Source organism: Salvelinus alpinus, chromosome 21 (assembly GCF_045679555.1).
Source record: "Salvelinus alpinus chromosome 21, SLU_Salpinus.1, whole genome shotgun sequence".
Classification (NCBI taxonomy): Eukaryota; Metazoa; Chordata; class Actinopteri; order Salmoniformes; family Salmonidae; genus Salvelinus; species Salvelinus alpinus.
The window spans coordinates 18,662,660-18,678,166 of NC_092106.1; the positions used below are offsets into that span (position 1 = coordinate 18,662,660).

Consider the following 15,507-nt stretch of genomic DNA (forward strand, 5'->3'; position numbering starts at 1 on the left):
TGATCTCTCTCACTTTCACCCCCTTTTTCTTTTTTGTTTCAAGGTTTGTGTGTTTAGAAAGGAGGTCTACAGCATCTCTCTTTTCTCTCCCCATCTCTCTCCCTCATCTCTCCCCCGGTATAGAAACACCTGGCAGCGGTGTTGGAGAAGGAGGAGCGAGTTGGGCTGGTGAACGGGAAAGAGGACACAGTGGAGGTCCCCACCATCAGCTCAGCCAGCTCCTCTGTCCTCAAGAGTCTCTTCATGGTGCTGGACTTCCTCTACAGGGATAAGAGCAGGTCAGAGGCAGTCTGTGAACAAGTCTTTAACAATCAGTCAATATTTGTATTGTCTTAATTGGAAAATGTGTATTGTAGTCAGGGTGGAAAAACAAGAGCAACACAAGAACATACTACAAAATACATTATACAAACACTTTTCGATCACTGACGAACACTTCTGTCGTGGTCATGTTACATTACATTACATTTAAGTCATTTAGCAGACGCTCTTATCCAGAGCGACTTACAAATTGGTGCTTACAAATTGTTCCCGTGGTCAGGTTTGCAGAGGACTACCGCGTGGCGCTGCAGCAGTCCTACACCTGGACCACTGCTCCAGATGTGCCAGATGCTCAGGGCTTCTTTGCCAGGCCCAACCGCCGACGCCACAGTGCCAAGACCAAGACCCTCGTACACACACTCAGCTTCTGGTGCCTCAACCCTTCTGTGGTGAGTAGCAGGGAGGATGTACTGTATACCGTTTATTTGGGGGGGAAAGTAGCTGTTACTCAAAAGTAGCGTATTATTATATTACTTTGAGCGCTGCATGTCCTAAGGGGTGTGGTCTTTGTATGTGTATGTGTGTGTGCGCGCGTGACAGGCATTCTCAGACCTTTCGGACAGTGTTCACAGCATCGTGCTGACCTCAGGCACATTGTCTCCTATGGGATCCTTCTCCTCAGAGCTGGGGGTCAAGTTCTCTATCCAGCTAGAGGCCAGCCACGTCATCAGCAAGTCACAGGTCAGTAGAAATCTCTGCCTTCATTTCAGCCTCTCAACTGATGTTCTGGGTGGTGATTTTATCATAGTATCCAGAAACAGTCTGATTGATGATTAACTATGCTCAGAAAGGAACTGCACTATGTAGCCAAGCAAAAAAAGCCCAAACCAATAAGATTTGACTGGGTCTTGTCCTTCATGAATTTGATCCTGACAGAAGGGCATCTTTACCCCCTCAATGTATAAACAGTCAAATCCTGCATGCTTGTCAGTTGGTATACCCCTGCTCAGTGTGTTCAGTCAGTGTCTGACGTGTCCCTGTCCTTCCGCCAGGTGTGGGTGGGTACGCTGGGCTCTGGGCCCCAGGGGAGGAAGCTGTGTGCCACCTTCCAGCATGCTGAGACCTATGCCTTCCAGGATGAGGTGGGAGCCCTGCTGCTCAGGGTCTGCCAGGCCGTTGGAAGGGGAGTGCTTTGCTTTTTGCCCTCCTACAAGGTAAGACCAGTCTCTTTGCTAAAGTTAGTTCGGGGAGGTTTGAAACATTTCCAATTGATTTTTGTTTTCCGTATGCAAAACCACTGAGCTGATGTGATTCTTCACTCACCACTCTTTCTCTTGTTTAAAAACGTCTTCAGCTCCTACCGTTTACCACCAGGAGGGGCTAGAGACCACATATTGAGTTTGAATGTTTTAATGTACTCTTATGCCATCCTTGCTGTGTATAAGCAAATTTGGCACAATTGGTATGAGAAGGAAGTTGAGTTAATAAGTAGAGTAGAGACATTTTGTTTGATTTCAACAGAAAGATGCATAAGATGTCGCCGACAGACATGGCAGCTCTGCTTCTGATATCACATTTACATAAGTATTCAGACCCTTTACTCAGTACTTTGTTGAAGCACCTTTGGCAGTGATTACAGCCTTGAGTCTTCTTGGGAATGACGCTACAAGCTTGGCATACCTGTATTTGGGGAGTTTGTCCCATTCTGCAGATCCTCTCAAGCTCTGTCAGGTTGGATGGGGAGCGTCGCTGCACAGCTATTTTCAGGTTTCTCCAGAGATGTTCGATCGGGTTCAATTCCGGGTTCTGGCTGGGCCACTCAAGGACATTCAGAGACTTGTCCTGAAGCCTCTTCTGCGTTGTCTTGGCTGTGTGCTTAGGGTTGTTGTCCTGTTGGAAGGTGAACCTTCGCCCCCAGTCTGAGGTCCTGAGAGCTTCAGCAGGTTTCCTTCTCTAGACTCCCGAGCGGTCTAAGGCACTGCATCTCAGTGCAAGAGGCGTCACTACAGTCCCTGGTTCGTAACCAGGCTGTATCACATCCGGCCATAATTGGGAGTCCCATAGGCCTGCGCACAATTGGCTCAGCGTTGTCTGGGTTTGACCAGAGTAGACCATCATTGTAAATATTTGTTCTTAACTGACTTGCCTAGTTAAATAAATGTTAAATAGGGCCTCCCGGGTGGCGCAGTGGTCTAGGGCACTGCATCGCAGTGCTAGCTGCGCCACCAGAGTCTCTGGGTTCGCGCCCAGGCTCTGTCGCAGCCGGCCGCGACGGGGAGGTCCGTGGGGCGATGCACAATTGGCATAGCGTCGTCCGGGTTAGGGAGGGTTTGGCCGGTAGGGATATCCTTGTCTCATCGCGCTCCAGCGACTCCTGTGGCGGGCCGGGCGCAGAGGTGCACGGTGTTTCCTCCGACACATTGGTGCGGCTGGCTTCCGGGTTGGAGGCGCGCTGTGTTAAGAAGCAGTGCGGCTTGGTTGGGTTGTGCTTCGGAGGACGCATGGCTTTCGACCTTCGTCTCTCCCGAGCCCGTACGGGAGTTGTAGCGATGAGACAAGATAGTAATTACTAGCGATTGGATACCACGAAAATTGGGGAGAAAATGGGATACAATAAAAAATAAAAAATAAGTTAAATAAAAAATTTAAATTTAAATAGTGTGTGCCTTTCCAAATCATGTCCAATCAATTGAATTTAACACAGGTGGACTCCAATCAAGTTCTAGAAACATCTCAAGGATGATCAATGGAAACAGGATGCGCCTGAGCTCAATTTCGAGTCTCATAGCAAAGGTTCTGAATACTTATGTAAATAAGGTATTTCTGTTTTTGAATTTTTATACTTTTGCAAAAATGTCTAAACCTGTTTTCGCTTTGTCATTATGGGATATTGTGTGAAGATTGATGAGGATTTTTTTCTATTAAATCCATTTTAGAATAAGGCTGTAACGTAACAAAATGTGGAAAACGTAAAGGGTTCTGAATACTTTCTGAAGGGACTGTACACTTGAATAATGTTTACATACTGTTTTACTCATGTTATATGTATATACTGATTTGTGTGTATTGTTGTGAATTGTTAAATACTACTGCACTGTTGGAGCTAGGAACACAAGCATTTTGCGACACCCACAGTAACATCTGCTAAATATGTGTATGTGACCAATAACATTAGATTTTGATTTGAGTGACAAAGGAAGAGGTCCTAAGAGTCCATATATGGTGAGCAGCTGTAATGTAGAGTTAATGGTTATCTCTTAAATAGCAGTAAGCTAACAAATACCTTACATAAAACCCTGTATCCCCTTTCAGTTAACCAGACACTTCTAAGGGCCCATTGATAAATACTTGGTCCTCCTTTGTTTGTTATGCTTTCCTCCATCAATAATAGATTTCCATTCAGTCTCTGTCACCAGTCCACTTAGGGACCAGCTGGCTCACTCATGTCACTGTTGTCGTGTTGGTGCTCACACGTGCACACATACGAGAGTGTTACATGTGAAGGTTTGTTAGCGTTTTTGCATAGCGCTGCATACCTTTGTGTGGCTACTTGTGTGCCTGTTTAGTGTCTTGCATTGCACTCATTCTTTATGCTTATATACAATAGGTCTATGGTTTGTATTTGACCCTTTGGTGTTGTCAAAGCTCCAGTTTTTCCTCTAGCTGACTATCCAGTTGAGACTATATCAATGATATCAGAATATGAAAGGAAAGCTGACAGTCTCCTCTTAGGATCCAGTTTTGTCTCTTTCCCCTCTCATTTCCCCCCCTGCCATGACGCCAGGCAGGCAGAGACAGCCACAGAACAACTGGGTGGATATTGTGTATTATTGATGGCTATTGTAGGAGCTCTATGTCCTCTGTGCATTAATATTTAATGTGCAGACATTCGGAGCTTAAAGATGAAGAGATGAGGGGCTACTTGGGGTATTAATTGGAGAGTCTGAGGCCCTCTGGAGCCGGTGAGTCGTGTGTGTGTGTGTGAGACAAAGGATGGGTCATCTCCAGGCTCACCTCTTGTCAGTGTGTCTGGGTGATGCCTATCGGAGAGGCTGCAGTACTGAGAGACGGAGGCCACAGTCACACAGTACTAAGATCACACAAAGGCCGTAGAGGCGTCCTCCTTCCCTCTCGGCTCTGTCTGTCACCCTCTGACAGATACACACACTCCTGGCAGACACACTCTGAATGTGCATACGCACACAGAACATACATTACAACTCAAGAACACACAGCTAAAGGTTCTCTCTCTCACGCTTGCACGCACACGTGTGTGTGGGCATACACACACTCTCATGCAGACATTACACACTCAGACATCTCCCAGAACCCTCCTGGAGCTGTGGTTTGTAGCACTTGAGCCTCAACAGCCCCCCAGTTAATGCCCATTAAAACCACGGTACCCCTCTGCCCGCGCCTCGCCGTCTGGACGCACCGCTAGAGGAAAGGGACAAAACACACCATTGGGGGTTGAGAAGAGAGGGGTGGAGAGGTGGGTTTATTAAAAACTGGGATTTGCAGAGGTTAAAAGATTGCAGGGAAACGCAAGATGCTTTTAAAGCAGATTGAGATAAGGGCCATTAGGAGTGATGTCGCCTAGCTGTCTGTGTGAAGACGCAGCCGCGCTGGCGCCTGAAGGGGGCTGAGGATGAGGCTGGGGGCATGCTCTCTAACACACACACACACACACACACGTCCGCCCTGCTGTCTCCCAGCCACACTTCGAGATTATTACTCAGCGTAAGGTGTGCGGTCATCTCTACAGTGTGTGTTTGTGGGCTCAGACAGGCACATATCCGTCTTTAATGTTCCAGCTGAGATGATGTTTTATATGGCCTTTTACAGTGGAAACAACTGCTGTTGTAGGCTAAATGTTTCACTAAGCTACAGCGTTGAGGAGGCAAAGCATTAAAGGGGAGTTCCACTCAAACTATATTTTGATATTTGTTTCATTAGTCCATTGTTGATACAGTCCCAAAATGTTTTGCATGTCAGTGGTCACGTTTTCAAGATATTGGACTTTCAAGAAGCAAAGTGTCACCGTCCACAACATCATGATAATGCGTTTTGCAGTTGAGTTTCCCTTTAGACCCCTGTCTGTGCTTACTAACAGCTAACCATTCTGGAGAGATTGACAACAAGAAGATCTTCAATGCTTAACTTGACAGCCCAAACTTCACTCTCGAAGTGTGGACACCAGGGGAGGGGTTGGGGTGGCAGGTGGCGCGGAAGCAGTGGTACCACTCTTGGTGTGATGGTTGCTGTCATATTTAAACGGCTGAATAATTCAAGGCTGCAACACGTCTCCCGTTAATGTTTAATTAATACTACCGTCGCCCAAGACCACCTCCATTATTTATCAGGCGCTAGGAGAACAGTGACGTGTCGCAACACAGCCCACCGACACTGGGGGGAGCGGAAAGAGGTGAAATATGGAGATTTTGGGGGCATGGAGGGAGCAAAGACGTGCGAAAGAGAGAGGAAGTCTACACTTCAATACCTAAGAGTGGCACTCGACCCTCCAGACCAGACAAAGTAGAGATCCGGCCCACTCTACCATGTTGTTTATGACCAGAAGCTGAGCGACTCGCACATACACCATACCCAGAAATCACCATGAATTATTCACTGTTAGTTGTGCCTGTTTGTTACTCTGAGACTGGCTAAATACTGTAGTCCTCCTCTTTCCATGTTGCGTGGACCAACAGCATCTCAGGGCTGCTGTGGAACCTTATGGCATGTTTTGAATGAGGGGCCTGCTAGCACTGCCCTGCTGGAGAGCCAGTGGTTGTGGACTACACATTGCCACTAGGGGCCGGGGGTTTGATTCCCATGTTTGCAACCTTCTTCAGTTTCTATTTCCTTCATATTTGTCTAAATTAAGTACAATACCGTTAAATTCAAAAGGAGCCATTTTACTTTGAAATGTGTGTGGTTTGTCCTCTGTGGGGGTGCGCTGGGTCGTTCCTGTCGTGTTTGTGCACCTGGGCACCAGCCGAGTGTGCAGATTGACATTTGCCATAGCGCTTCAGCAGACCGCCCCAGACCGATGTGAGCCCAGTAGATACACCACCTCCCTGTCAGATAATGCCCTTAAATGAGTCATGGCCAAGTTACACACACACCATGGCACACCATGGCGTCCTTCCATTCATACTCTCTGTACTACGTGTGGACTCAGAAACATAAACTCTACACAGGTCCTCTCTTTGGTGTTCATAGGTTGCTTGTACATAGTTCTTGCAACATTTCATTAGCTGTCATTAGCTGTTGGATCAGTTGGAGGTCAAGGTGAGCTGTCTGGCAGAGGAGACGAGCCTAGATGAATAGCTAGGTGATTGTCATTTGTCTGCCTGCCTTTCCATAAAGTAGTGTAGCACAGTCTCCTCTCCTAGACTTAGCCAGCCCTCCTTGTCTCCTCGTCTCCCTGCCAGGTCCCCAGTGTCCGGTCTGAAGTCACGAGCTCTGATGGTCGGCTACTGAGTAGCAACCTAGCGGTGCCAAAAGCCCTGGTCTGCCCTAGAAAGCCTATGTAAATTATGATCGCCAGAATGGCCAAACAAAATGGGGGGGGGGGGGGGTATAAGGTATAAGGTTCAGCGATATGGCGCGCTTCAAATTCAAATACTTCCGGCTTCATGCACCATCGGTTGCATAGGAATACGTGGATGACGTCAGCGCTATCACTAGCTACTGGTTTTAATGTCTATGCTCCCTGCCTATTCTCTGCCCTGCCTCGCCTCGTCGCCTTTGAACCCAGCTCTACTCAGTCAAGATTAAGGAAAATGTGCTCGTAATTAAATGGCAGCATCAGTCGGGGCAACAAGACACCGAGAGTTTGTCCCAAATGGCACCCTGTTCCCTATCAAGTACACAACTTTTATGGTCCGGGTCAAAAATAGTGCACTATAAATGGAGTAGGGTTCTATTTGGTTCACAGCCAGAGTGATGTTTACTGTTAGTGTCTGAGAGATAAAAGCATTAGGGACCATTACCCTGGGCCCTGCTGCAAGCCAAGGGGCTCCTGCTGGAGTGGCACTGACTGGATTGTATTTCACCCCCCGCTTTTATAAGGACTTTACAAATTACAGCTCAGGGAATGTAAACAACAAGCTCTGTACAAGGACCGTTTGTGCTGTTCAAGTGCATGTGTTCCTTCTGTGTCTCAAATGGGACCCTCCTCCCTATATAATGCACTACTACCATGTCCCATAGGCCTCTGGTCAAATGTAGTGCACTATATAGGGAATAGTGTGCCATTTGTGACGCATACCCTGTGTTTTAAGAGCCCTGGCTGGCCTTTTATTATTGGGTTACGCTTCCCTTGTTATCAGGTTACTCGCTGTTCCCTGGCAGAAGTTTACGTCGGCTACATAAAGAACAATCCAAGATGCTGACTACAGTGACCCAGACCATCAATTAGATCAGCAAGAGAATGAACTTCGCATGTCTCCTCTCCCCTCCTTGCTGGGAGCTTTTTCCCCCTCTTTTTTCCCCCTCTTCCTCCTTGAACCGGCCTCTCCTCTGGTCTTCCTCAAGTGCAGCATGGAAGATAATGACTGTTTTGTTTCACATCCTAAAGTACATAACATTTAATAATTCGCCCATTTTCAGTCAGGATTGGATCGGAAAGCAATTGTTGGGACAACCAGTTTTGTGGAGGAGTCGTGGTGGTGGTTGACGAACGAAAAGCTGCTAAAAGACCAGCGGGGGGCCTTGTCGATGTAAAGCTGAGGCTTTTGTGAAAGTGTCATGTTTTATTGATGGAAACTTTTCTGTTTCCCGGCCCTCCCGTTTGTTTTGTGGTGCTAAGTGAGGCGACCTAATGAAATCCGCCTCTGCTTCATTTCACAATCACAGGCAGGCTATAGCTAGTCAGTCACCTTAGTGTGCCAGGAACTAGAGGAACCATCCATCCATCCACCCTCTTGTAATGTTTCATTTCCCTTTTCTCACTTTGTTAGAGTAACCTACTAACTGCTTATATATTGTTTTCGTACATAATTATTTGTCCTAAACCATGTACTGCCTGGATTCTTTTTGGGTATCGTCTCTGATGAGTACGCCGCTGCTCACTGACAGTAAACAGCACGTTTACACTTAACAAGGGACAAAGGGATAACGTGGCCCAAACAAACACCCCCTCCTCCCTTTCAGCTCTCTCCCCATCTCGCTCTTTGAATTTCTCTCCCTCTCTTTTGGTCAATCTCTCTGTCCTAGTCTCTCTCTGTATCTCACTTAACAGGGACAGCAAGGCCTGTATGAAAATCCCCTCTGTTTCGGCCTTCCCCCTGTAGCCAGGAGCAAACCCAGCCCTGTTGCCCTGTTGTGAGACGTTTTCCTGCTGACTGCAAGATGAAAATAACTTCTACTTAACCCTTCGAACACATTTCCAAACCAATGAAGATGCTCTTTGATTGTGAAGCCATGTGAATAATCCGCTGCGGTGGAGACATGACTAGATCTCTGCTAGGAGCTGACGAGGAGAGGGCTTTTAGATCAATGTTCCTCCCAGGAGAGATCGTGACTTTTTGCACTAACCACGGCTACAGTGATTTTATTACGGATGGAGGAGAGGAGTTTAAACGCTTCAACTTTGTGGAGGAAAGGGAGGGGGGAACTGAGCCATGGGAGGGCAAAAAGGGGAGAGCGGCTGGCTGGGGGGATGGGGGGCGGAGGAGCTTCACGTGCCATCATGCTGTGAACTTTGTTTCAGACTTTAAGACACACACACACACATACACATACCTGCAGTGTCTGGATGCCAAGCTGTCAGGACAGTGTACTGTACTGTGTATCCCTGAACAGATTCAAGGTGCACCCACTAACTCTAAAAACAGTTTAGAGTTGTAGAAAGGAAACCTGGAAACCTATTTCTCTGTATGTCCTGTGAGAGGAGTATATTATGCTGCTATGTGAAAGGTTTTCTCAGCGTGCTCTAATGTGGACCACATTTCTTGGTCTAATATGGCCCTAGTTTTTCCTCCTGTTTACTGTAGTTTCAACTCCTGCTCTGTTGCTTCATTAGGTCATTAAGACCCATGTGAAGAATAGCTTCTATCCCATAGTGGTGCCAAGCCTGATTCATGTTGGCACCAATTGATAGTTATTTATTTATTTATTTATTGGAAGGTTATGTAGTGTAGACTTCAGGAATTTGCTGATGACTGAGTTTGGAAAATTAGTAACAAAAATATGAATTGAAAAAGATATGAACAAATCACATTGTTTAATATTGTTGATGCATGCATGAAGCCCTGATCAGTTTGCTGGTGTTCTGTTTTCCTAGATGCTGGACAAGCTGCGTGATCGCTGGACCAACACAGGGCTGTGGGAGAAGCTGGAGGAGAGGAAGACTGTGATCACAGAGCCCAGAGGAGGAGGGAAGGGAGACTTTGATGAGCTGCTGCAGATGTACTATGATGCCATCAGAATCAGTGGAGAGTTTGCAGGGGGCAGAGGTGAGACTGGGCTGTGTCTCTTTATTTCATTCTATCTCTCTCTCTCTTCTCTCTCTCTGTCTCTATCTTTGTCTGTCTATCTCTTCTCTGCCAGGGATTACAGAGCACCAATTGGTTAATTCAGCATTGATTAGCTGTGTACAAACAGTTATAAAATGTTTGGTGTTGGGTACCTTTGGTGTTGTTTCTGCCCCCGCAGATGGAGCTCTGCTGATGGCAGTGTGTAGAGGGAAGGTGAGTGAAGGATTGGACTTCACAGACGACAACGCCAGAGCAGTGGTCACCATCGGCATCCCTTTCCCCAACATCAAGGACCTGCAGGTAAGAACCAGAGACCGAGGTCAGAGGTGGCTCAACGTCTTGGTGGCGAGCCCCATCAGGTCTGTTTAACAGCAGAGGACCCAGAGGGACAGAGAGACCCATGTTTACAGTTGTCCAGCCAGTCACATACAGGTGGAGAGACCACCTCTCTAGCAGCCTCCTGCAGGTTAGACTTTGCGCTTCACAGAATCTGCTGGGTGCCAATGTATTTTCCTACAGACCTCCAGTGCCAACCCTGAAAACGTTCTGTTCTGTACACACGTGCACACACACAAACAAAAAGCATATCCTCCTCTTTTTTGGTGATCTGTAACATAATCTCAAAGTGATTGTTCTGTTAGATAGAGCTGACCTTTGTTTCTACCCTCCTCCACTCTCCCTCCTCTCTTCCTCCCTCCGTGTCCTCTTCTCTCCATCCTTCCTTACCTTTTTGTCATGGCCCAGTGTTGCCTAATAAATCAGTCTGATACCAGCTTTCTGGGTACAAAGTCTGAATTAAAGCACTGCAAACACTTGTAAAGTTCTCTTACAAGCCAGATAATATATAGCATTTTAACTTACTCTACCGGTTGTCTGTGCGATTGGTCCTTTGGGTCGAAAAAAATGTCCACAGAAAGTACTATTATTATTTAACTTTTCAAAACGCTGGTAATGCTGTGGAGATTTCAATCACCTTGTACATGCACAAAACCATGTAAAGCGCTTTGACTTTGGTTGGTATGCATTGCGTGTACTTTCATCATTGTGTGCTTGCCTTAGAGGATGATGAGCAAATTATGTAGCTACACACAGAGACATGCGGGTTAATAACACTTTTCTGAGGATATTTTGTCTCATATTTCCACCCAAAATAAGGACGAAATCAGCAGACAACAGGTAAGAGTAAGTTCAAATGAAGTTTGTGATGAGCAGGTCAGGGTCGCGAGGCCCAACATCAGTATTTAGCCTTATGTAGCCCGCTCGCAGCTCCCTTTTGAGTAGCCCTTGCGGGATGGGAGATGGCTAGATGTGGCCGAAGACTGGAGAGAGCTATGGGCTCCCCTTGTCCTTCTCATGCTGAGAAACAGGTTCACCCAATAGCACAGCAGATATGTTCTGTTAAATTCCTTTCCTCTTCTCTACTGAGTAAATAGGGTAAATCTCTATTCTTTCCTTTCTTCTCGTGGTGTGTCAGCTGCCTGCCCTGGCCCCAGAGGAGCCCTTAGGGGTGGTACGGTCTGCTAGCTGACCCCCATTACCAGAAGTAGGGACTGGACATGACACTAATGACTGTCAGGGCCAGGTCACTGTATGTTCCCACGGCCCCTCTGACAGCTACGCTAAAACAACCCAGCGGGCGCCGGGCAGGCAGGAAGCCACAGGTATACAGCAACACAACGCTTCCCCGGCTGTGACGGGGATCTTATAGAGGGGTCAGATACACACTCGCATGCTCATATAACACATGTAGTGCACACTTTCTGTCTCGCACAACTACACTCATACTACACTCAAATCGTCTCACTCGCATGCTCATATGACACATGTAGTGCACACTTTCTGTCTCGCACAACTACACTCATACTACACTCAAATCGTCTCACTCACATGCCCAGAGCCACAAAAATACATGCTGTATATTCTCACTCTCCCACCTGTTTAACATTTCTACCTTTACCCAAGCACATATAGACATTCCCTTCTCAGAACACATTAACTTGAACTTACTCACCCTGTCCCACATTTCAAACATGCACCCCCTGTAGCTTATGTAGACCCCTCATGTAGTGTGGACGCCTACCTTCGTGCCTAGACTGCTTTTCCCAGACTCGACTCTCAGCAAAACTTTTTAAGGTTTTAACCGACTCACAGAGCAGCACTGTGTTTACTAGCCTTTTATCGTGCCTGAGATCAAAGGTGAACTGGAAACAGTCCCCCACACCGAAAGCTTTGCTAAGCTGCTATTACATCAAGGACGCATTCCAAATGGAACCCTAGTCCCTATTTAGTGCTCTACTTTTGACCTTAGCCGTGCACTACTGTATATAGGGAACAGGGTGCCTTTTACACATGTAGAGTAGTTTTTTCCCCCAACAGGCATGTCTTAGAATACGCAGCCGTGTGTGTGTGTGTGGGAGAGAAACAATTCTCTGGTTTAACAGGCAATTAAAGGACACTTACAGCTGATATGGCATCTCTGTTTGCTTAATGAGGAGCACAGCAGACATTTAAAGACACTGAACACTGTTTTATAGAGACCTGGTGTCTCTGCTTTGATACTTTATGGAGGAGGAGGACCAGACAGTTTAGATCCTATGTTGTTGAGTGGGAGACACTTTGGAATTTTGGTGTGGGGGGTGTGTATGTGCGTGCGTCCTGGTTAGGTGCTTGTGCATGTGTGTTCACGTCACACAGGAACACACTGAGGACGAGGCACCCAGCTGTCAGCTCTGCCACATTAGGCAGATGGAGCGCTCCATAATCTCACTGACAGGCACAAGATGGTTAGGACTGCCAGGGGCACACACACACGAACGGGTCCGCTCACCTGCAAACCATGCTTGCTGGTCAAATGTATGTTTTTAAGCATGAACAGGTAGCGGAGGGAGGACCGGGCCAAAGCGAGCGAGCGACTAGCGATCTCCTGACATTTTAACTAATCCCTTCTAGCTGGATGTTTCTTTCACTTTCAGGAGGAGATTCGCTAGAAGCTAGAATTGGCTTTTTCACATATGCATCCTGTCATGTCAGATCTGGTGTTGACATAGTGCAGGGACGTGAAGGGTGGGATGCTGAAATGGACTCCCATTGGATTTCGATGACATTGGCGGCTCGGGGCTACTGGCCATTTCCGTTAGTTTGGTGTTCTCAGAAGTAGATGCGTCAACCCCTCTGGTTGACAGGAGGAGACATCTCATCTCACCATACAGCCGCTAGCCTGCGCCTCGTGAGCCCCAATAACATGAGGTAGTATACATCTGGCCAGCAAGAAAATAGCATGGCTTACTGCAGGTCCATTTTGACATGGTCTAGTGAAGTGTTTCTTAATAAATAAAAAAGTGATCTAGTTCCTGCTCCTTTTTATTTGGTTCAGATCAAATATGTGTACTGAGTATGGACGGACTCATTCAGATTCAGAACTCTAATGTCCTCAGAGGCAATTCATCTTGCAGCAGTCATAAAACATATAACATCTAAAAATGGGTATTTACAAATAGGCAGGGTAAGTGCAATTTCATAGTGCAAGTGCTAAGTGCAATTAGTCCAACATTTGTTAAATTACAGAATTGCGTTCGGAATAAAAGGCCTTGGCCCTATTTTTTTAACCTTAGATATTCTGTACCTGCGTTCAGAGGGATGGAGCTGGTATTCAGGGTGGAGTGGATGGGAAGAGTCAACCGCTATTTGATTGGCCTTCTGGAGGGTTCTGCCCAGGTAGAGAGATGACAGTTGTTGCTGTTGCTGCCCCATTATTTTAATTATTTTATAATTATAAGTCCAGACTATCTTTCTCAACCCATTTTTCTGTGCAAACTTGATATTCCCAAACCAGCAGGTCAAGCAGTAGGACAGAATGCTCTCAATGAATGATTTATAAAACAGAATCATGATGGTTAGATCAACATTAAATAAGTGCCTTTTCCGTTTTCCATGTTGACGTCCAGTTATGACACATCATCTCTCCTAGGACAGAAAGCAGAGAGAGGGGAGCAGTGTGTACATGCCTGTGTCGTTAGGGGTCATGGTGCTCTGGGCTGTGAACACACGGCACCTGCCTGTCAGTCCCTGTTAGAGCCCTGTTCACCGGCATGTCCCATATGTCCCGCCCGTCAGACGCCATATGAACTTTTCACTTGTCAATCCCGAAAGGTTAGTGCTGAAAGTCCAGGACTGATGGATGGATGCAAATTGATGGAGATAGATGCCTTCGTGGCCTTTTTGTGGCATAGCTTGTTGCTTGTCTTGTGTAGACTGGACCACCTTTTCTGCCCCAACTACCTCCTGTCTCTTCACCTCTTTGCCTGTTTGCTCGATCCCCCCATCTTTCACAACAGATCTGTCTACCACACCACCTTCTTCATCACTTGTATTGACTAGACCCCCTCCTACCTCTCGTCTCTTCTTCACCTCTGCTGTATCCTCCCTTTATTCCCCCTTTCACAACAGATCTGTCTACCACACCACCTTCTTCATCACTTGTATTGACTAGACCCCCTCCTACCTCTCGTCTCTTCTTCACCTCTGCTGTATCCTCCCTTTATTCCCCCTTTCACAACAGATCTGTCTGAGGGGGCATTCTAGGCAGGCAATAATAAACCTCTTCAGGCCCTATGTATTTTTAACAGGGTTGGCGTCTCCCCCTGAGCTCCCTGTCTGCCCCTCACCTTCCCACTCCACAGCCCACATTAATCACATTAGTTCTCAATGGATGAGCACTGCCTGATGCCTGAAAGGTGCTGGATGGCAGGTCAGAGCACAGGTGATGGCCCTCAGCTATAGTTAGCCTATTAGCTGCCTTCCAGCCACTGGGGCACATTTGGTGGTTTTGGGGTGTCTGACGGGTAGCGATTGATTTGTCCTTCTCACTTCATGTCAAAGATAATGTTCCGTGCTACACAAGATAAATTCAAATGTCATGATTTTGGAAAATCAGTTCAACATTAATTTATTGATCCCCAACAAGGACATTTGATTTATTTATTTTCTCTTTATTTATATATATATATATATATATATATGTGTGTGTGTGTGTGTGTGTGTGTGTGTGTGTGTGTGTGTGTGTGTGTGTGTGTGTGTGTGTGTGTGTGTGTGTGCACTGTATATACAGTGCATTCGGAAAGTATTCAGACCCCTTGACTTTTTCCGCATTTTGTTACCTTTTAGCCTTATTCTAAACTTGATTAAATTATTTGTTCTCCTCATCAAGCTACATAACCCATAATGACAAAGCAAAAACAGGTTTTTAGAAAGGTTAGCAAATGTATAAAAACTGAAATATCACATTTACATAAGTATTCAGACCCTTTACTCAGTACTTTGTTGAAGCACCTTTGGCAGCGATTACAGCCTCTAGTCTTCTTGGGCATGACGCTACAAGCTTGGCCCACCTGCATTTAGGGAGTTTCTCCCATTCTTCTCTCCTCAAGCTCTGTCAGGTTGGATGGGGAGCGTCGCTGCACAGCTATTTTCAGGTCTCTCCAGAGATGTTCGATCAGGTTCAATTCCGGGCTCTGGCTGGGCCTCTCAAGTACATTCAGAGACTTGTTCCGAAGCCTCTCCTGCGTTGTCTTGGCTGTGTGCTTAGGGTCATTGTCCTGTTGGAAGGTGAACATTCGCCCCCATTGCTTAATTTTTGCTCTGATATGCACTGTTCGTTTTTTTATACATTTTGCAAAAATGTCTAAAAACCTGTTTTCACTTTGTCATTATTGTGTGTAGATTGAAGAGGATTTTTTGTTTTATTTTATTCATTTTTAGAATAAGG

At 46.4% G+C, this 15,507-nt stretch overlaps 1 protein-coding gene across 2 annotated transcripts in view; it reads left to right on the plus strand.

Moving 5' to 3' along the window:
• Positions 1 to 15,507, plus strand: part of brip1 (BRCA1 interacting helicase 1) — a 35,112-nt gene that overhangs the window by 12,287 nt on the left and 7,318 nt on the right. For both annotated transcript variants that reach the window (XM_071357194.1, XM_071357193.1), the window contains exons 11-16: positions 124 to 278; positions 542 to 710; positions 862 to 1,002; positions 1,314 to 1,475; positions 9,551 to 9,722; positions 9,922 to 10,043. In XM_071357194.1, coding sequence (XP_071213295.1) covers positions 124 to 278; positions 542 to 710; positions 862 to 1,002; positions 1,314 to 1,475; positions 9,551 to 9,722; positions 9,922 to 10,043 — 921 coding nt within the window. The remainder of the gene's footprint in view (positions 1 to 123; positions 279 to 541; positions 711 to 861; positions 1,003 to 1,313; positions 1,476 to 9,550; positions 9,723 to 9,921; positions 10,044 to 15,507) is intronic.